The sequence below is a fragment of the Coffea arabica genome, unplaced genomic scaffold (assembly GCF_036785885.1).
Source record: "Coffea arabica cultivar ET-39 unplaced genomic scaffold, Coffea Arabica ET-39 HiFi ptg000011l, whole genome shotgun sequence".
NCBI classification, from domain to species: domain Eukaryota; kingdom Viridiplantae; phylum Streptophyta; class Magnoliopsida; order Gentianales; family Rubiaceae; genus Coffea; species Coffea arabica.
This window is the reverse complement of record NW_027266160.1, coordinates 63,274-84,711: the sequence shown is the minus strand read 5'-3', so window position 1 is coordinate 84,711 and position 21,438 is coordinate 63,274. Positions and strand designations below refer to the sequence as shown.

Genomic DNA, 21,438 nt, shown 5'->3' with positions numbered 1-21,438 from the left:
TTTCCTCAAGACCCATAGTTGATCTAGACATGCAAGTTGGTTGGTAGCAGGCTTAATTTCTGACGCCCTGTTGTCCAAGGTTCTAAAGTTCATTGGCTGCTGCCATGCTATATTGAAGTCATGGACATTTTGTGTTTTCTTCCTGTCAATTTCATCCACAACTTTTCTGCTAAAACTAGCTCATGGCATTCAGCTTTTGCCATTGTTGTAGTTTGCACTACAAATCCTTCAATAAATTATCATTACCTGCAGGACCGGTTCTTATTCTCAATTTCTTTCGAACTTTACACTTTAAGTTATGCAAAATTTAGATTACCAGCATTTCCATTTGTTCTTTAGTCTATCCATGTTTATTAACTTTAATTGAATTATAAATTCACCAAAGAAGGATATGCAACAATGACAACAGAAGGATGTGCTTACAAGAGCCTGGTTGTTGCAAAATGATGTGGAGTTTGGTTTTCCTTCTATGTCCCCTAGGAAAGGAATGATCCAAAAAGGAGTATAAAATGTTTATGTTGGATTGATTGGAAAACTAATACACATAAATGACAATCAAAATGTTTTCTTTTCCTGAAATCATTCCTTCCATTTAAATGTCAAGTTGGCAAATTATCCTAAATATTATTTTACTTACGTCACAAATATGATTTTTCATCAATTTTTTATAACATATAAATAACATTATAAAAGAAGCTATAGTAATTATTTCAAATAATCTCCCATCCAAACACTAAATATTTGTTTTGCCTATTTACGATATGCAACTTTTTTTTTTTTTTTTTTTTGGCACTACGTCAGTTTTGCCAACCTTCTAGATATTTAAAGCAGGAATAGTTAAGAGGGAAAAAAAAAATGTTTGCCATCTTGAAGGGCAGAGATGTAACCTTAAAAGTTCACGATGACGTATTTTGCTGTATAATTTCAGAAATGTCCTCTTAAGGTTTCTAACAGTTTTACTTGGCACCTTCAAACTTTTTAAAAATCTCACTTGATTCCCTTAGCTTAAATTTCTTGTAACATTTAAATTCCATTTCAAAATATAATATTAAACAAGCTCTCATTTTGAGAGGGAGAATATAAATTCCAAATTTGTACTTAATTATTATAACAGACTAAATTTATCTCTTAATTTTTGTTAATTGATCAATATAGTTCTTTAATAAAGTTCAAAAGTTGATAATAAGATCGAAAAACTCTTTAATAGTTTTGATGTCATTGGTTTGAACAAGAAATGTTAAATTACTTAAAATTATAAATGATTTACAATGCTCTTAAAACTAACTTGCCATAATTTACAACCAAAAGAATACCTTTTTGCACTAGCCTAAAAACAATATAAATAAGTTCATATATAAGTATCTTTTTTCTTTTCAAGCCATTGATTTAAAAAAATTGAAAAATTCAAAAATATGTAAAAAAATTATAAAACTTCTTAGATTAACTCAAGATAAGATATTTTCTATCTAACTTGCAAAAAATCAATAAACTTTCGAATATTAAACTTTTTGATATTTAAAAAAAATACTATATTTTATCCAATTAGAATAAACCTTCATACCTTTTATTCTTATTTTTCATTTGTTATCAATATGTTCACAGTTTGGTAATAAAAAGTAAGACAACAAAAGGACCAATTTGGAATGATACTAAATTTGCTCTTCCAAAATGGATTTTTTAATATTATATTTTAAATTGGATTGTAAATGAAACTAAAAAAAAACTAAAATAAAGGAGACAAGTAAGATTTTTTAAAGTTTGAGGGTGCCAACTGAACGTGACTGTTAGAAACCTCAAAGGAGGTTTTTGAGATTATCCCAATTTAATATTATCTTTGCAACCAAACTTCAAAGCAGGTGACAAACTGACAATTCAGCTCAGCTCACCAAAGTTGAATTATTCCCACCTAAGCAGCAGACAGGAACTCAAAAACTTTACAAGAAAGCAACCTTAGAATTGGAAGTACAGTATCAAACAAGTTTCTTTAGTTCCTCTCTGCATCGTTTTGGGATCTTCAGAAATGGATCAAATCCAACACAAGTTCATACAAGTTGACGATGGTGTAAAGCTTCACGTAGCTGAGATTGAAGTGGGCCATCAGTTGTTCTGTTCCTTCACGGATTCCCTGAGATATGGTACTCTTGGCGCCACCAGATGATTGCTGTGGCCAAGGCTGGTTACAGAGCCATTGCACCTGATTACAGAGGATTTGGATTATCCGACCCTCCGCCAGAACCCCAGAAGGCCAATTTTGCTGACTTTATCACAGACGTCCTTGCTCTCCTTGATGCTCTGAGTATCCCCAAGGTATATTCCTTGCTGCAATCTTGCCTCTTCTATTTTCGGGTTAATGCTAAATTTCTATTTTGGGCTTCTGGTAATTGCTTGCCGTGAGTTGTAGCTATAAAATTCTCAAGTTTTCAGGCATGACCCCCTAAAAACACAAGACTCTGTCTGTTGACTGTTGATCAGCTTGGGACGTTAATCCCGTGACCATCCAAGATAGTTGTAGTGTTGCCGTCATGATTCATTAGGGTCATCACCTTGCAAGTTGCAACAAGTTTTAGCATCAGGTCAAACAACAGTTTCTATGTTCTTGGCTTCATTATGTATAGCTGAATGATTTCCACCAACTATTAGTCCTGCCTCTCTTGGCTTGTCTGACATCCTGGGCAGAATGAGTTCATGCATAGTATCAAATTCGTGATGAGCACAGCAGCAACATCTTCCATCCATATTATAGACACCTTGAGGATCTCATGAGCGGGGCATAATAAAGTATGGGGAGGCACCATTCAGATTAAAGTACTTATTATGGAATTTTAAGATTTTTATCTTGATTGTAATATCTGTAATGGCATTTAGTGATTAGTAATTTGATGTAGCGCAAATCATGGGATCTGATATAGCTAAAATCATGGGGCTTGGTGTAGCTCAAATTCTGGACTTCCTATCTTTTTCAATTTACATCTTCACCGAATGAATATTAGAGTTCTTGATTGACATATTCTCAGGACGAGTGATGAATGCTGCTGTTGCTTTTTTTTTGTTTTTTTACTGACTTTGCCTCATAACTTTGCTTCCAGAGTATTAGATTCCTTCTCTTTGTTGGATGGTTTGTGCCATATGGAAAGAATATTCCAGAACTTGTCCATCATCAGGCGTCAAATGTTAAATGATATCTCACAAAGATGCCATCTAAATCCTGCTAAACTATTTTTCCTGTACAGTACTAAATCTTGACATTCTTAGGTTACGTTAAAAAGTAAGTGCAATTTCCTCAATTCCGTGTAAGGATTATGTCCTGCTTGGCACATAGCTGCACCAAGTAAATAAATTGAACATTATTCATTTTCTTGTGTTACTGATTTGTTATCCACATCAGAACATACAGCTTTTGGGTGTCTGACTGCAAAGCTCTTTTTTTTGCAGGTTTTTCTCGTTGGAAAAGATTTTGGAGCCAGTGTAGTTTATTACTTTGCTATTTTGCACAAAGAGAGGGTCACAGCTATAGCAACATTAGGCGTGCCATTCAGGCCACCAGGGCCTCCTCCACATCATAAGCTTCTCCCGGAAGGATTTTACGTAACAAGATGGAGAGTATGCACTTTGCTTGTCCGGTTATTCAGGACGATAATTATAGCTGCTTCTAGTATTAATTCTTCTTTTCTTTGACTTGCAGGAGCCTGGGAGAGCTGAAGCTGATTTTGGACGCTTTGATTCAAAAACGGTTGTAAGAAACATCTACATTATGTTTTCCAGGAGTGAAATGCCAATAGCTAATGAAAACCAAGAGATCATGGACCTGGTGGAACCATCCACTCCTCTTCCTTCTTGGATGACAGAGGAAGATTTTGCAACCTATGGAGCCCTGTATGAGAAATCTGGTTTTGAAACTGCATTACAAGTTTACAGGTACAGGTACTGGACTCCTCTTAATCTACATTTCAGGCGAGTGGCGTTCTCGATTTTCTATCTTTCATTGCAACACGTAATTAATGAGCTCATTTTATGCAATAGAATTTTACTATTGCTTCCACAAGTAAATGCAAGAAATTTAAGTGCACCTAAATTACATATTTTCTTGAAGACTTTGGTTGAACTGGTGGAGAAGCAAATTTTCAGCTGAGCAGTAGCTTTTCTGATTAAACCATATTGACATGAATGTATGCTTGATTTCAGGGCCACTGGAGGAAGTTCGAATGTGCAAGATCCAAAAATTGAAGTTCCAGCGTTATTCATCATGGGTGAGAAGGACTATGTGATTAAATTCCCCGAAACTGAAGACTACATAAGGAGTGGTAGAATAAAAGATTTTGTACCAGATTTGGAGATAAAGTATATTCCAGAAGGAGGCCATTTTGTGCAAGAGCAATTCCCTGATGAGGTGAATCAACCTCTGCTTAGCTTCCTCAGCAGGCAGGCATAGTTAATCCTGATCGCATACAAGCAAGTACCATATTATAAGATGGCTCTTCGGATGTACTTGAAGTTGTTCTTAAATTGATTTTCAGAGGTATTATCAGGCGGATGATCAATCATGCATCTGTAGTCCGTAGTTTCAGCTCCGGCATCCATGTTTATGTGTTTTAACGCCAAATCAAATGTATGATTTTTCTTCGTTTTACTTTATTCTTCAAGAGCCATCACTACCTACTATTTCTCAAGTTTCGGTCTTTTAGCATAGCGGATAAGCGGTGAACATCACGTGACATATTCCAACTCGAAAATACAAATCGCTGATGTGCTTCATGTTATAAACTATTGAATGGAGATGGAATGTAGAATGCTGAAATTTTCCCATCACTAACTGAAGTTGAGTGAGAGAAACCCAGCAACAAACACCCTTTCCCTGGCCGGACTGAAATGATTGGAATAGAGCAGAAGTCAATGGGCAACAACTTCATGTTTTCTTGCATGGGTTTCCAGAGATATGGTGCTTTTGGTGCCATCAGATGGTTGCTGCAGCCGCCATTGCACACCGTCAGTGGCTCTTTATTCGGACTCTCAAATACAGTTAGGCATTAATTATGAGGTCCTTAGCTGCTGAAATGTATCTGAATTATGTGGTCATTTTGTATAGAAAGAAAGCGAAAAAAAAAAAAAAAGAAAAAGAAAAACAGCCCTAGGGGATGATGATAAGACGATAAGTAAGGTCCGTATCAAATGCACATAAGCGCGTGCCACTAATATTAATTAATGATGTAGCGAGCGATTAATGCTAACGATGTGGGGTCCACTATAAGAAGTTTGTTCCTTCTTCCACGTTCATAAGATATAATAAATATTTCATGTCTAAAAACCCAAAAAAAAAAATTCCCTCTTTATTAATCATCCGATATCTATAAATTGATGCAACATCATGGTCAAAGGCCTTCCTCATTTTTTTTTTAGGTAGGTAGAGAAACCAATCCTAATGAACTCCTGTACATATTTGGGTCATTAGTGTTGTGAAAGAAGGTAAATGCGCGTCGTAATTATTGTAGTATTTTTTTTTTTTTTGTAATTACTATAATCATATTTTTAGCTTGGACCCAACATGCTAAAAAGAAGAGAAGAAAATTCGAAATCCGTTAGTTAGTAAATAAACTCAATGACGACACTTGTTGAGGAGGCGAGGAAAATCGTTCAAGCTAAAGCAACTTAATTCTATTGATTCTGCCTCAATCAAGATGGTTCCAGCCAACGAGAAAAAGATTTTTTTTATTAAAAAAAAAAAAAAAAAAACTCCTAACTTCATGACAAATATTACGGAAATCGCTCCTAATATGTTTCGTGAATCCACAAGTCAGGAAATTCCTAAATCATATTCATATTCATATCCTCCCACCAGGCGGCCGTTTAGGACCACTATCTATCATTTCGTTATCTTGTACTTTCTCACTGCTGACTCCAAAGATTGCCACTTTTCTTCTTCATCACGGCTGCTTCTACTACTTTCAACATATATATATATATATATATGTATATGTGTATATATATATATATAACCTAAAGCAAGCAAAATTTAAACAAGAAGAATATATTACAATTTGTCACAGCAGATGAGGATAATCATTTATAAAAACCAAACACCCCACCCCCCCAAACGACAACATTGGATGTGGCAGCTTACGTTAGTAGCTAGGGATCATAATAAAGTAAAGATTTGTGTCATGTCATCCACCCCAAAGTACCCCTTTTCCATTTCGTTCCCCTTCACGAATTGTAAATAAACAAACTATTCTGGAATTGAATAACCATTAATTGGGCTTTGGAAAAGATCTGTTTTGACCCATGAGAAGGACACGTGTACCCACCTACACAATCCTCTACGCCAGTACGAAAAATGACACCCGGCACAGCCGGAATGGCTTGGATGGTATTTTTCAAAAGGGCGAAAAAAATAAATAAAAATACAAAACAACAAAGATCTACCACACACTGCGCGCGTGCATTAAAACATTTCAAAAAAAAAAAAATAGTGACGAAGACGGGGTTGGTACTTGGTAGTAGACAAGACGCTGCCTTTCCCGCCCCGCCGGTTCACGACCCTCCCATGGACCGGGCCTCACCAGATTCTTTTTCTTCTCTAGCTTTATAACCCGCCCTGCGCCAGTGTCTTAATTAATTCTCTCTAAACTCTCTACCATCACGGTCTCTCTGCCTCAGCTAAGTAAGATTTCCCAAGTATCTTTCGGTATAATACACTTCTCCTCCACCAACTCCTATTCACGACTCTCCCCTGCCCATATTCCTCATGAATTCCATGGAACTTCCATAACACTTGTGCGTTCTAACTATATTTGCAGGTCTGCATACCCATAGCGACTGGCCAGGGCCTCCTGTAGAGATACTTCCACGATTGCTTTGTTCCGGTAATCTCATACTGCTACTGCAAGTTCTTCTTTTCTTTAATAATAATATCCTCACTTTTCTCGTAACAACTAGCTAGCTAAGAAAGTGAGGATGCGTAAAGTCCATGTACTTTCCATCCGGAGTCATCAGGTTCAGAGAACAAAAGAAAACCTCTAGTTTTTCCTCCTGACTTTCTGCTCATACGTCGAGTTTTGCTGCATTTCATCTGGGAATCCATCTCATTACAAACTGCCATCGTTCTTGGGCATTTACAGATCTGCACGCTGTATTACTTAGCACACCCGGCTAGTTCGCTAACTCGTCCGAGTCTGAGTTGTCTCGGACGGGACGAGTCATAGCCGGAATGGCTTAGGTCAGTACGGAAAATGACACCCGGCATGGTAATTAACAGATAATGGTAGTCATAGCCTTGGCAAATTTTAAAGTTTATCAGCATCTTTTCAGTCTTTCTTTTTGTTCTTACCTAAAGTTACACACTGCACCATGGGTCGTTATTCGGACTCACAGATATAGTTCTATGCATTATGAAGTCCATGGAGGATTGGAAATGTCTGCAAAAGAGAGCTGAATATACCCTAGTTTTGATGCTTTTGAGTGAGAATCGGTATGTTGACATCATAGAATCCCGGTAACTGCTTCAGTTCCTGCAGCTTGATGGATGTAAAAATCAGAAAAACTGCAGTTCCAAATCTAACAGTAAGAGAGTTTGATATGATATGGGTGATGCGGCGGGAGCTGCTTAGCTGGGCTAGTCCCATTTTGCTGATATACCTTGTAGTTTTGGTCTCTTGCATCTGTAGCAGAAAGAGGAAGAAACTTTCAAGGGCAAAAATCTTAAAATAGACAACAAAAGGTCGCATTTTCAGTACATATAGTAGTTTCTTTTATGTGATTTTCCATTCTTTTGCGGGAAATTTCTCAGGAGCATTAATTTTCCTCAGTTCTATCTAAAGTATCATCAACCCTTCATGGTGCAAAAATTTGTCTTTCCTGATTGTTTTGGCTAACTCCACGTTGTAAAGGTTCAGTTTTTGAAATAAGTTAGTAGTATAATCATTGGTAGTTATGTACATGCAAGATTAGGTGCAGCTTCATGCAAAAGCCGGCACTCATATGAATTGGCCACTGGTTTGTGTTATGTATATGTCGGTGAAAATGAATGGGAAGGGGGTGCATTGGTAGCTCTATCAATGAATCTTAAACCTTGGATTTTCTGTAGGATGGCTGATCGAAGAAGGCCAAAGAAAGGTCCTCGAAGTTGTGTTGTTCTTCAATATCGAAAAGCAAAACCCTACGAACGTGGAACAAAATTCAAGGTAGAAAAGATAGATATTAGCATGTTTAGCAATTATGTAGAGCTGCAGCTGTATCTGCTCCAAAGATGCGGCGGGGGCTATCGTACTTATCCAGGGGGTGCAGACTATCCGGTGATAACCTACACCAAGTATAAGGAAGATGATAATGAGCGTGACCTGAATAGCGAGACATGGGATATCTTTGCTGCATCTGTCTCTTATATTCTCATAGATAGGAAAGAGGCTTAAGAGTAACTTTGGTGTCATTTGGTGAAAGAGATGGACTACTTTTCCCTTTCTCTTTGCGAATAATTAATTTAAAGCCCTTAATTATAAGGACAAGTATTCCAGCTGTTAATTAGCTACGAAAATGTGGTACAGGCTATATATATATATATATATATATATATATATATATATATATATATATTTTGTTTGAAAATGAAATCATGATCATAAGCCGGTGCTCCACGTTGGAGAGATAAAGAAAGGCACAGTTGACAGCTTCAAATGATAAGACTGGGAATTTTGTGCGTGTGCGTGTGCGAGTGCGAGTGCGAGTACCGGAGGGCGGTTCCAAACAAAAGAACCAATGGACTTTGACTCGTTTGGTGGCAATATAGATTACAATTTCTACGCGCCCAAGATTACAAGTCCACTAGCGTGAATATCCGTGCGTGCTGACATTATTAAAAAAAATAAAAAAATAAAGGTGAAAAAATTGAATCAACAAAATTAAAATGTAATATCTGTTTAACAATAATTTGAAATATAATAGAATATGTTCAAGAACTGAATACAATTTCTACGCGACCAAGATTACAAGTCCATACTGAATAAGACATGTTATACTCATTGATAATAAAATATATTAGGCAAGAATACTTTAGTAAAATTATATATTAACTATATTTTTAATTAAAAAATAAACTATAATTTAGAACAGACAAAAAATAAGAATAACACAGCCAAAAATGCGACGCAGGGAGTATTCAGTTTATTTGTTACTGTCAAACATTAGTTATTTGGCGTCTGAAATGAACTCGCGGGTACCTGGCTTGGCATACAGCCAAGACCGGAGGCAAAATACATTTCATTGACCCGAATTTTCAACAAAGAACAATCATGTATACCGTTGTTATTCTTCCCGACAGTCCAACACCCCGTAGTAGCAGTATAAGAACAAAACAGCCAAATTCGTCAATGGTTGGATGACGCTTGTCGCCACCACGCGCGCAGACGGCTGAACCATATGGACCCACCCCAAAACAGTTACTATAAACAATTTTAAATAGTACTATTTAATTGAGGATCCAATCCAAAAGTTGGAGATGCTTCTTTTCGTGAAGTACGCGTTCACTTGAAGGTACATAACATATTTAGCTTTTCTTTTTAAAAAAATTAGAAGACGAACCACTGGATCAAATAAATGCACTGCTACGCTCTCTAAATTTTTTAAAAACAAGATGCACTGTACTTCTTGTATGATGCAATTTGAACCTTCACTCTACCGCACGGAAGAGCTTAAGGGTCTCTTTCTAACTATTTGACCAAAGCCCAATGGCTGGAAACATATTTAGTCGATGGATCACAACTGCCATCTTTTTGCTGAAAAAGCAAACTCGTAGTTAAGGCTGCAAACGAGTCGAGTTGAGTTTTGGATTAATCGAGTAGAGTCTCGACTAAATTTTATCAAACTCAAACTCAAGTTTGAGCTTGACGAGCCGGCAATTTAAAGCTCGAGCTCAAGCTCGAAAAAAATTAAAAAAATTATTTTATTTTTAAAAAATAAATAAAATAATATTTTTTTCTTAATAAATAATAAAATATTAAGGATATATATGTAATTTTACTATTAAAATAAGAAAATAAAAAATATATATATACTTAAAATAAAAAAATAAAAAAATATTATATATATATACTCGAGTTTAATATTTTGAGTTTAATATATATAAAAAAATGAGTTTAATATTTTGAGCTCAAGCTCGAACTGCTCGCGAGCGGCTCGATTCGTTTGTAGCCCTACTGGCAGTTCAACCAGTTAGCAATATGCCAAATTCTAGATTGGTCCTTGTACTACCTTTTGTTAGAACACAGATTTGGTCCTTGTACTGAAATATAATGCTGGATCAGGAGGGATGACTTCAAGTTGCGTTGCAATGTTGCTTTGCTTTCCTTTAAAATTTTAATTTGCCCGTATAAATTTAGTTGGCCTACAAAAAGAGTCTCATAAACAAAGTCGATTTCATCAACGCTCATGACAATCTACAAAAGAATCCTTCGGCCTACAATAATCCGTTAATACCAGTGAACATCAATATTGACAAAAGCGTTGGCAAGCAACCCGGAAAAGGAGAAACAGAAAAAACTCTTGTGCGAGTGCCAGTGCGTGCATGCATGCGCGCGCGTGTGAGAGAGAGAGAGAGAGAGAGAGAGAGAGAGAATTCAGGGGACAGAGAGAAAAGCCATTACAAAGAATGAGACTGCAGATAGCCCGCCAACAGGAGAAAGCTGTGTGTCTATCCATTTTGTATACACCACAAATGGTGGAGGGACCATAGAAAAAAAAAATGAAGACAAAAATTGTACCAAAAATAGAATGGGGAAAAAAAATGGTACAAGCTTAAGTAGTCAGCTCAGCCTACATCTATGCCTATGACTAGTAAGTAAAGAGCCCATCAATCTGATCTCCCAAGTACATGTATACAATCGCTAGAGCTGAGGGAAGACTAAAACTATACAGATGTGAACCTTCCGGAATCTCAAGGGATCCTACAAGATTCAATTACTTCCAGCACTGTTGAATGAGTTTCTGGCGAGATCATGTCCAGTGACAAATGAAATTCCTGGAGGAACAAAAACAATTATGTTGATAACCTATACAATTTGGCCAGTCAAATTTAAGGCAAATCAATTCCTTGAATTTCACTAAAAATGGCGTACCACAAATCTCTCCAACACAGGGACAAGTACTGCAAGGTTGTGATCAGGAAGACATTCAGCAATCGTACTGCGTATCCTCCTACTGAGAGTCAAAAGAGGCGTGTTGTGAGAAAGCGTGAAGAAAAGCTATCCTGCAAGTAACATTTCCAGAAAGGATACCAACCTTTCAGTGGAAAGAAATGCAAGAAGAAGAGCTGCATAAGCTTCTAGAATCATTTTCTCAGCTTCTTTTTCTTCCTGCAATAGAGCATCTTCATCATCCTGCAGATCAATAAAAAATCTTTGCTTAGATTTTGTATAAATAAAATTCATTATGCACCGGCTTTCAGATCATGAAATATGTAGCCGCTATCGACACAAGGAAGCAACTATAATAGCAGATGAAAACTCCAATACCACATCTGGCTCCTCTAGGATTCAACTAATGTTTGACCGTAATTTCATTGAGGATCAACTTTGTACCTATATTGCCAAAACACTTCCTTGAAAAGTTATCATTAAAGAAAAGCAACACCGTAGTATTATAATTTCTCCAAGAAAACCAGCAATTATACCACCAAAATTCATTCACCAACTCTTCTTCATATTGAGACATATCAGTAATGCCGGAAGCAGGAAAGCATACGGACAGCAAGAGGCTGGTCATGCATGATGCAGACTGAAACTCCAAAAAGTTCTTTCAGTAAGATTTTGGTGTCACTCTCCTTCACTATCAAACTTATTATTTCTCTCATTGCCACATTGTCTTCTGCATCTAACCAGTCAAAGCTGTTTTCCCCGCAGAGAAATCGACTTGATCAACAATCAAGACTAAAACATTAAGCTCAGTTATAGAAGGGGCTTGTACAAAGGAGTGACACCAACCAAATTAAATCCAGCAGATATCCTACATATTTAGTTCCAACATCCCGTTTCTTTTCTCTGATTGACGTCTCTTGGGCCCATAAACATTGTGATGTGTTGATGATGCATATTCTAGTCATAAAAACATTTTAACTTTCTACATGAATCTAATAGTCAAAAGCTGATATTTATCAGGAGTACATATCATGAAACAAGATTACACAAATTTGCTTATCAAATCAAGCTCAGCTATATATGCAAGAGCAAAGCTTCAGATAAGAGATTAAAAGTTAAAAGAACAACTTTAATTTCTGTAGTGTATTCAAATATGTTGAGTTCCAGTAAGAGTCAAAATTTATTTGGAATACAAATCCTGAAACAAGATTATATAAAGCTGCTTATCACGTTGAACCCAGCAATATATGCAAGATAAAAGCTTCAAATAAGTGCTTAAAAGAACTATGTTGATTTCTCAAGTACAATCAAGTATGCTGACTTCCAATAATCCAGTTTCCCTTTCAATTCCTTTTATGATGGAATATTGGCCAAGTCAATTTGCAGGAGGCACTATAGTTCAAGCTATCTTAGAAGGCTAAAAACTTGCAGAGACTTGAGCCCACTCAAGAGGAGCTGTTTTCAAAGAACAACTTTTTAGAGAACCCCAAACACGTCGTTCAACCACCTTTTTCTCTTGCAATAGCATTTAGCCAAAAAACTGCTACAGCATTTTTTTAAAAAAATCTAAAAACACCACCAAAAACAAACATCCAAACTGATCTTCTTCTCAATAAAATCTAAAGCCCAAAAACTCTCAGAAATTTAATTACAACCATAGCTATCAAAGCTTACAAAGTTGATTCTTTCAATTTAAGGGACACAGATTGAAGTTGCTTTGCTTCAGCTCCAAACATCTAATGCATAGAGCAACCATTGAAAGCAATGGTGAAACTAATAGTAGAATGATACAAGTTTACTCACCCATGACAGTTGTCTTCCTTCACCTGCAGCCTCACCCGCCCCTTGGTTGGCCAAGAAAATTGAACACAGCAGTGGAATTAGGTCTGTAGAACTTTCTTTTTCTAAACCTTCCAAATTAGTCAGTGAAACTCGAGTTGCAGCAAGGCGTGATCTACATTGGAAAAATGAACAGAATTAATCCATGCGAAGAATATCAATATCTGTGAGCGAAGATATACTCTCAAATCATTCGAAGTGAAGATGGTCAAGTTGGAGACCAGAAGAGGAATAGCAGGCAAAGAAGTCAAAATACGCAATAGATGTGACATTACTCAAAGCTAATATGCAATCGAACCAAAAATCCAATACCAAGAAAGAAATCAAGCACGGAGGCATATTTCGCTCTGATGTGGTTTTCTGATCAACCACAGAGGAATAGAAAGCAGCTAGTCTATTTCTTTGTCTTATTATAATTACATAAATTTCCAATGGTTTATGTCACCAGAATGGATAGAGAGAGGGTAAGATGAGAAGGAAAGTAATGTTAGACAATATCTGCTACACTTGCATCATTGATTATCAGGATGAAGGAATACAGACAAGAAGATTGTTTGTCTATCATTACCATAATAAGCAGCATTAGATCAACAACCATGTTGATCTAAGTCTTTCCATAGGAAACCTCAAGTTAAGAACTCTTTACATGGAGTACCAATTTAATCTTGAAAAAAGCTTCTAGTATTCTTTGAAAAGTTAAAAGCATATTACAGAAAGGGCACTTCTTATCTGTGAAAGTACAGTTTGAAGAACTTAGCAACAAGAAAGGTGACTAGAACCAAGAATGAAACCACACACCTATTAAGGCCATCCTTCTCTACCAAGTTCACTAGTAATCCCAGAATGGCAACTAGCAGATCTAGCTCTTCATCAGTTAGATGTCTGTCATTTTGGTGGTCAACCACTGCACTTGATCTTGATGACACACCATTTTCTCTTGAACTGCCAGAGCAAGGAAGGTAGGTACGAAAGTTTGGAAAATGGCTAGCAATCAATGTAGACATAATTTCCAGTCCTCCGCAGGCTGCAATTTGCCGACAGCCCATAGGGTTGTCATTTGTTAAGTTCATCAGGACCTGCCAAATGATAACATAAATTAGAATCAAACATAAACCATTGACAGGGACCATATGGATTGACTGTCAGAAACTTATAAGCAACATTAAATACCCAGAAAAAGAGTTCTCTAAATAATGGCGGGTATATAAATGAAATCGCAACATAATCACATAAGGACAACTTTCAAAAAACACAAAAAGAATGAAAAAAATGCAAGAATAGGTGTCTTATTTCTGAGTGATGTAAAATGCTTCTTTGATTACAGTAAACATGGGAGCATACAGTTATCAAATCTAATCAACAACCCCAAAGTTACCATAAAAGGTTTCAGATCTTACTTTCTCTAACTGTTTATGAAAAAGAAACAATAAATGAGAAAGTGAACAAACTACCTTTACAGATGAAAGAAGACAATCTGCCAGAAGGTTGGACTTTTCATCTGTAACACCAGAAGAACAAGATACCTCAGAGGAATGTTGATTATCCAGATGAGAATCTTCTTGGCCCAACAATAGAAGAGATTGACTTTCACTTTCAGGCTGATAAGGCTTAGTCCTGCTATTGTGAACTTGAGATACTTTTTCCCTCCCAGATAATAAGTCCCATTTAGATGGTTCAAAGTCATCCTCATCAAAAGCGAAAGGGTCCTGGCTGTCCTCCATAGGTTCGAACTTGGTGGCGTTTGAGACCTTGTGATCATTACCTCTACCAAAACTCACTCCAAAACCTTTCGATATAGTCCCATTAGTAAAATCTCCAGATGTTCCACTACATTGCCCAGACATGGAAGAATCAATCCTCATTTTCAACCAAGGGTCGGTATCAGACATGGTTGAAGCTCCTGAATGGGATTTCGAAGACGATGGGTGACAAGAAAATGATTGACTGTTGTGTGATATACTGAGGCTTTTCAAAGATGAGGTCCCTTCCATAGTACGCCTTCTAGAACAACTGATACACAAACTCCTGTTGTCCTCCACTGCATATACAAATGCTGAAAATGGTTAAAAAGCCAAAGTAAACTCAATTCACGTTTTCCAGATTGATATTATCCACTAGGTTTGCAGTTTTAAGCATATTATGCAAAAATCAGAGACCACCAACAATCAATAAATCTTCATCAGTTTATCACAATAAAATGTAACTCATGACATGGATACCATGAACCTTTTCCTCATATGAAAATCAGTATATGTTTACTTGCGATCCTACAAGTACGGAGCACCTAAATGTCGGACTTGGGAACACTTAAAAGTACATATGAAGTGCTACCATCAAATTGACCATCATGTTTATTTTATGATCTCATGTGGTAATATTAACAAAGGCTACCTTTGAACTCAGAAGCATGACTAGTTTCATTTGAATGGTTGCAAGTCTTTCCTTCCTCAGAGCCCAACGAACTTCTAAGCAAAGCAATACCTACACATGGAGAAAATTAGTGAGAACAAGTAAATATGAAATCAACAGTGTTAGGCTTAATACTAGAATAGAAGCGCACAAAATGATAACGAAGTTGTTCAATGGTCAGATCACTCAGCATACATACCTGAGAGAATTTTAACAACACCAAGGATGAGCTTTGTGAAAGACCGAGGGGCACTCTGGCTGTCAAAGTTCCCTTTCATTCCAAGCAAATGGCTCTGCAATGGAAAACACCAGCATACTGACCATTGATAACTCAAACAAGTTCATTCTAAGAATCATTTTGTGTGTCACAAGAACAAAGGATAAGATGCAAATATTGATTTTCAGCATGCAATGACACAGAAAATTCCATCTTTCTTATACCTGATTATCCTTGCTGAGAAATGTGGCATTTTCCATGATTTTCAAACATTTTAAAAGCATCACCAGGCTCTCAAGACCTTCCTTATCTTTTGAGTCCAACACTGAAGATGGATTCCTCTGTAACCAACCCTGAAAAGAAAGGGATGTATCTTTAGATAACAATATGACTAGATCTTAAAGTAAAAAACTAAATATAGCAGAAAAGGATGTCAACCAGTCAGAAATGAACATGAACACTGACAATACTTCCTAACAACCACGTGCAGCAGCTGCGGCAACAGACCTTATCCTGTTGCAGAATCATCTACTGTTCACATCACCTATAATAAAAGCTATTCCTGGTCTCTCACATACACTGCAAAGGAGTGCACCATAAACCCAAGGCTAACTGAATTCCAAGGGAGAGACACTAGGCACAGTGATGTGGGAGCAGCAGGTTCAAGAAAGTTCAGGGAAAAAAGAAAAAAAGATTCCTTTTAAGTTCCTTATACAAACTCCACAGCTTCCTTGGTTTTTTATCATTTGGAGACTCCACCACTAAATCGGCAGTAAAATTTTTAAGTGACTTTTACTTCCATAATGGAATTTCAGAGTGCCTCTAGAAAGTTAAAACACAATTATATCGATCTTGTCAACCAAAATTTGGTGTGATTACTAGATCAAAACAATGACACCGATGACAATTAGTAGTATCATACACCAGAGGGATGAAGTGTATAATCGAGTACTAAAAAGTGAGCTATAGAATTTTACATCAAATGCAGACGAATAAATTATCATCACTAAAACACTCGGCAAACAAGAGCCTTATCATCTCTCCAAACAAATTCTCTAAATGAGGCCAACTTCATTCCACATTACAAGCAACATAAACAAAACAACTATCATACAGGTTCACACCTCCATTACACTATGGCAATTCCTTGCAACTTCAAAGACCGCATTAAGTCCTCCAAGCTCTCGTAATTTTTCCTTGAAATTCCCCCCAGTTCTCCGCACTCTGCCTGAAGCATCTGAATATCAAAGGAAAAATAATTAGTCTTCTAAAGCAATCAACAATTATGACAACCCAACTAAATTTACAATCTTCTTGGAAACAGCTACTGCAAACATGTTTCTATCTTCTGTAAGATAGGAATGCTAATTATAAAACTATTCAATGGTGTGATTAGAATGAAAAAAGGAAAGAAAGGCTACCGCCTCTGTTATGGAATAACCTTAAGTATATTCGATGGGCTGTAAGTTTCTAGAAATTAGACAGGCTGTAAACTTTTCTAGACAGGGATATATTCAATTAACAGAGGAAGAGGTGCTAAAGGGATGAACTCAAATTCAGTATCCTTCAAGGTAACAGTTATATCCCAAACTAATTATCTGGCTATCTCATGTTAACATGCAATAGGGAGAAACCCAAACTCGGTACTCATAAAGGTATCATCTCTATCCCTAACTAATTTATCTGGTTATCTCATGTTAAATAAGTAAACTATTATCCAGTTGAAAACTAACTTCTGCAGGAAGAGTGTGCTGATATTACTAAGTTGATCAAAACTATTAACTAATCAACTAGTAGCATCCTTTTAACATATCCTATTAAGAAGCAGATGGTGTTGATGGAACCTTCTAGAGAAATGGTAGAAAAACAAGCTTTTTCCATTGTAAGCAGACTTATCCATTTAGGATTCAACTCAGGCAACTCAATGCAGTCATCATTTGCATCTCTAGGATTCAAATCCTTGCTACTGACAAGAATCTCCTGAACCTTCTGCATAATTGCAGCAGAAGATTCAGAACCTTTAGCTGAAATTTGCGAGACGTCAGGGTCCATGCGAATCGCCAGAAGCTTGCTACCAAAACTCGGAGCTTTGACATTAGCAGCATCAAATGTAAGTGGCCTCAAGAACTTCAACAAAAACCTAATGCATATAGGCGAATCTAGAAGACGGTCATCTTGACCCTGAAATAGAAAGAAGAAAGTTCAAACCTAGCAACAGGGGAAGAAAAGTAGTATGTTAATATTAATATTTAACCAATTCTTTGCAAAAAGTCAACAAAACTATAAAGGTTATGGCAAACTTGCTTTAAAGTCAATTTCTGAAAGCGGCAGAAAAAACTAATACATCTTCTAGACAGATATCCAAGGACCAAGTGGTAATTCTCCACAGGTAATCCAAAATTTCCAGTCTTTTTCATACTGGTGTAATTTGTCTGAATGATCATGATGCTCTATTTGCATAAGCCGGAAATATACTGGTCTAATTGGACATGACCATATCCATAATAACTGGTCTTGATCACAACAATGTTCAACAATAATAATGATGATCACAATAATCCAATAAGGCCCTCTTAACTAGAAAAATACAATGCACTAGAACACATATGAACATGTTCGACACAAGTAAGAAACGCTTTGGCCTAATTACATCTCTCCTGCAATTTAAGGATAATGTAGTATACTATCATAACTGACGGGAAGTTCTATTGTAATCCAAACTACTTAAGAAGTGCAGGTTAAAGATTGCAGTGAGCCAGGGTAGCATCACAAAGTTTTAGCCCAATCATTAAATCAGGAAGAATCAACAAAAGCTCAATCTTTAAATCAGGCAAGAATCAGCAAAAGTCCAATATTCATATTGAATCAGGCAGATCTTTTACAAAATAACAATTTACTAACCAAATACATAAAGACAAAGGATTCAATCACATGTTTACAGTTACAGAACCTTACATCACTTGTTAAAATGTAAAAGAGAGCTGCAGCAGCAAGATTGCTTGGTGGGTCATCAAAGCTGATCCCCAAAACAGCATCGATAATTGTTTTAGCCAGCCTGAGACCATACTTAGCAAGTTAGTTTGTGAAATGATAAAGAGAGGTTGGATGAAAGTCTAATATGAATATCATAAAAGGGTTTTCCATTAATAAATGTTGAAATTATTAATTTCCATGGCTTTGCGTACATTACCATTCCAGCCTGTCATCTTAATATCACATACATTCTTTTCTTCAATAAGTCACCAAATAAAGGTTAAACAATGATTGTCAAAATATTTAGTATATTGCACCTTTTCATCAACACTATTAGCTTTTTGTAAGCAAGAGCAAATAGCATATTCTACTCATGGTCTTCTTTCTTAAGAATTAACACAATTGTTAAAATTGCTGGACTTTAATAGTAAGCTGTGATGGAAACTTCAGCATAAGCAGCGAAGAAAGCTCATTGTACATTATTGTAGACAGGATTGTCTAATGCATTCACACAACTATGCAAATAAACTGTAGAACCTATTATTGCTGATCCAATAAAAATAACCCTCATCTTTTAAATAATGAACCCCCAACCACAAATCCGCTTTTCCAACTACTGAAGAAATACTTTCTTCCAATTTAAGCTTTCACCAGCAATTTCAGTCACAATGCTTTATAACTTACTTTAGAAAATTAATAAGCCTATAGTCTGAGATACCAACATCCAATTCAGATACTAAAATGAGCTTCTGTAATTTTTCTTTTCATCTTATCATGGTCTTCTGAATTTTGCTTCATGAAGATATGCCATAATCTATTATAAAAATCTTGTGAATAATAGTCACTGTGAAAACAGGAAAGTAGTTCATATTCGATTTTTCATTAAATGGACTATCATACGTTATCAAGCCTGAAATATTTCTCCAACTACAAGAACAATGAAAAGATAAGAAATCAAGAGAACCAAAACTGTGGGAACAGAACTTTATGCCCTAGAACCACAAAATCATCATAATTAATGTATCAGAAATAAAGGTTCATCACTGGTTACTTCTTTCGGTGCTTCCAGGTCAGAAAATTACAAGACCTAGCAATCTCAATAAGCTTTTACAGGTATCATAAATCTTATCCTTAAGTTATTTAGATCAAACCATGATAATAGATAAGTAGCAACACACTTGAGAATCAATATTTGCTATACAACTTCAGTCATCCATAAGCAGAAGTCCAGAAGACTTGGAACATCACAATTAGCCCAAGAACATTTCCTTCAACTACTAAATACTGTTCAGAAGTTACTTAAGAGATTGAATTTGGCTCCTATTAGAAAAGGCTGTAGCCATAACTTGAACAGCCCTCCAAAAATCATATGATGCCTAGAAAATGTTAAAAACCAGAATATAGATTACCACCTGCAATAATTTCGTAACTATAATGCGTTATATTATTAATTAATGATTTGATTTATCTCTTTCTACACATGAATACACCAGGCATGTCCACTCAATACAGCAATATCTGTAACACCTTCCTACGGATATCCAAATGATTTAAAAGGTCGAGCATAGCAAAACACGCTATATCAAATTAAAATTCAAACCAAGAAGAAAGAGACTGAATTTAGATAAAAGTTAAAATACCCATGAGCCCTCAATAGCCTTCTCTGCTGAGAACTTCCACATATTGACAGCAAAGAAAGAAGACTCCCTCTTCGGACCCTCACGGGCTGCCCCTTCTTCAATCCATCCAATGCAAAATTCACCTCGTCCACATGCTCCATCATCTCTCCAAACTCCTGAGTCTCCATCAACGTTGCCGTAGAGCCAACCGTAACAGAATCTGAGCCCACCTCCCTATTTTTCCCCTTCTTCCTATTCTTCTTTTTCTGCATAACCCCATTTTCCTTCACTTTCTTGGGTTTTTGAAGAAGCCCGTCAAATTTACCATTCTCCTTGCCCTTTTTCACAGGCAAAATTACCAATTCATCAGATTCTTGAGACGAATTCAAGCTATAAGGTTCCAAATCCATTGATTTTCCAAAACCCAAATCACTGTAACCAAAGTCCCCATCATTCCTCCCATTCTTGGAGGACAAAATCGTCAATTCATCCGACTCTGGCGACGAATTCAATTTATAGGTCTCCGAATCCCCGATCTTCACCTTCTTGGTCCGGAAAGCCCCATCATCAAACCCTTCATATTCGGCATTTCCCCTACTACCACCACCCCTCGCCGGCAGAATCCTCAACTCATCATCATCCTGAAAATCATTCCCCTGCGCCGACGACGTAATATTATTCAAACCATACGGGTCCAACGAATCACTGAACCCATACGGGTCGGAAGACCAGCGGGTCGAACCTTGGGAAGAAAACGTGAAATCGAAAACATCTGGAGGGCTTTCTTGGGAAAACGACTTATCGGAGACGCCACCGTTAAAGTTCCTCGTCGCCATGCTTCTGCTCCGACGGCCGTAGGTCCTAACAATCATTTCTTGACCAAGATCGATACTTTGTCATCATAGGAGAAATTTTGAAAATTTTGAAATTAGGGTTTTTGAGACGAGCTGAAAAAAAAATCAAGGGTTCTTGATTTTCTTGAAGATCAGGAACTGAAATTCTAGCGAGACAAAAGTGAAAGGAGGGTTTAATGTAATGGCATGTAACAGTAAAAACCGATTGGAGAATATTAAATATATAGACGTTAATTTTTTTCGGGTAAAATGAGGAATGCGATTTTGAGGATGAGTTGGTGGTGAGATCTGAGCCGTTGGATTTTCAAGGAAAGACGTTGAGATTTTCGTTTTTTGTTTTTTAAAAATTGAGGGTAGTTTGGGTAGTCGGAAATGGAAGTTGGCAGCGTGGCAACGGCGTGACCGTTGTT

General features: G+C 36.7%; 2 protein-coding genes across 2 annotated transcripts; one reads left to right on the top strand and one right to left on the bottom strand.

Moving 5' to 3' along the window:
* Positions 1 to 1,817: 1,817 nt before the first annotated feature.
* Positions 1,818 to 4,632, top strand: LOC113725989 (epoxide hydrolase 3). The gene is given in 5 exon segments (XM_027249439.2): positions 1,818 to 2,098; positions 2,101 to 2,307; positions 3,433 to 3,600; positions 3,683 to 3,921; positions 4,183 to 4,632. Coding segments are annotated over 5 exon segments (939 nt in total). The 5' UTR covers positions 1,818 to 2,020; the 3' UTR covers positions 4,430 to 4,632.
* Positions 4,633 to 10,624: 5,992 nt separating this feature from the next.
* LOC113725990 (wings apart-like protein 2) lies at positions 10,625 to 21,222 on the bottom strand. The gene is made up of 13 exons (XM_027249441.2): positions 20,196 to 21,222; positions 18,538 to 18,637; positions 17,427 to 17,763; positions 16,707 to 16,819; positions 15,807 to 15,935; positions 15,565 to 15,658; positions 15,348 to 15,437; positions 14,408 to 14,994; positions 13,755 to 14,032; positions 12,921 to 13,071; positions 11,263 to 11,360; positions 11,100 to 11,181; positions 10,625 to 11,002 (listed from the first exon to the last, which is right to left on the bottom strand). The coding sequence occupies exons 1-13, from the start codon at positions 21,044 to 21,046 to the stop codon at positions 10,919 to 10,921; spliced, it is 2,994 nt and encodes a 997-aa protein (XP_027105242.1). The 5' UTR covers positions 21,047 to 21,222; the 3' UTR covers positions 10,625 to 10,918.
* Positions 21,223 to 21,438: the final 216 nt, after the last annotated feature.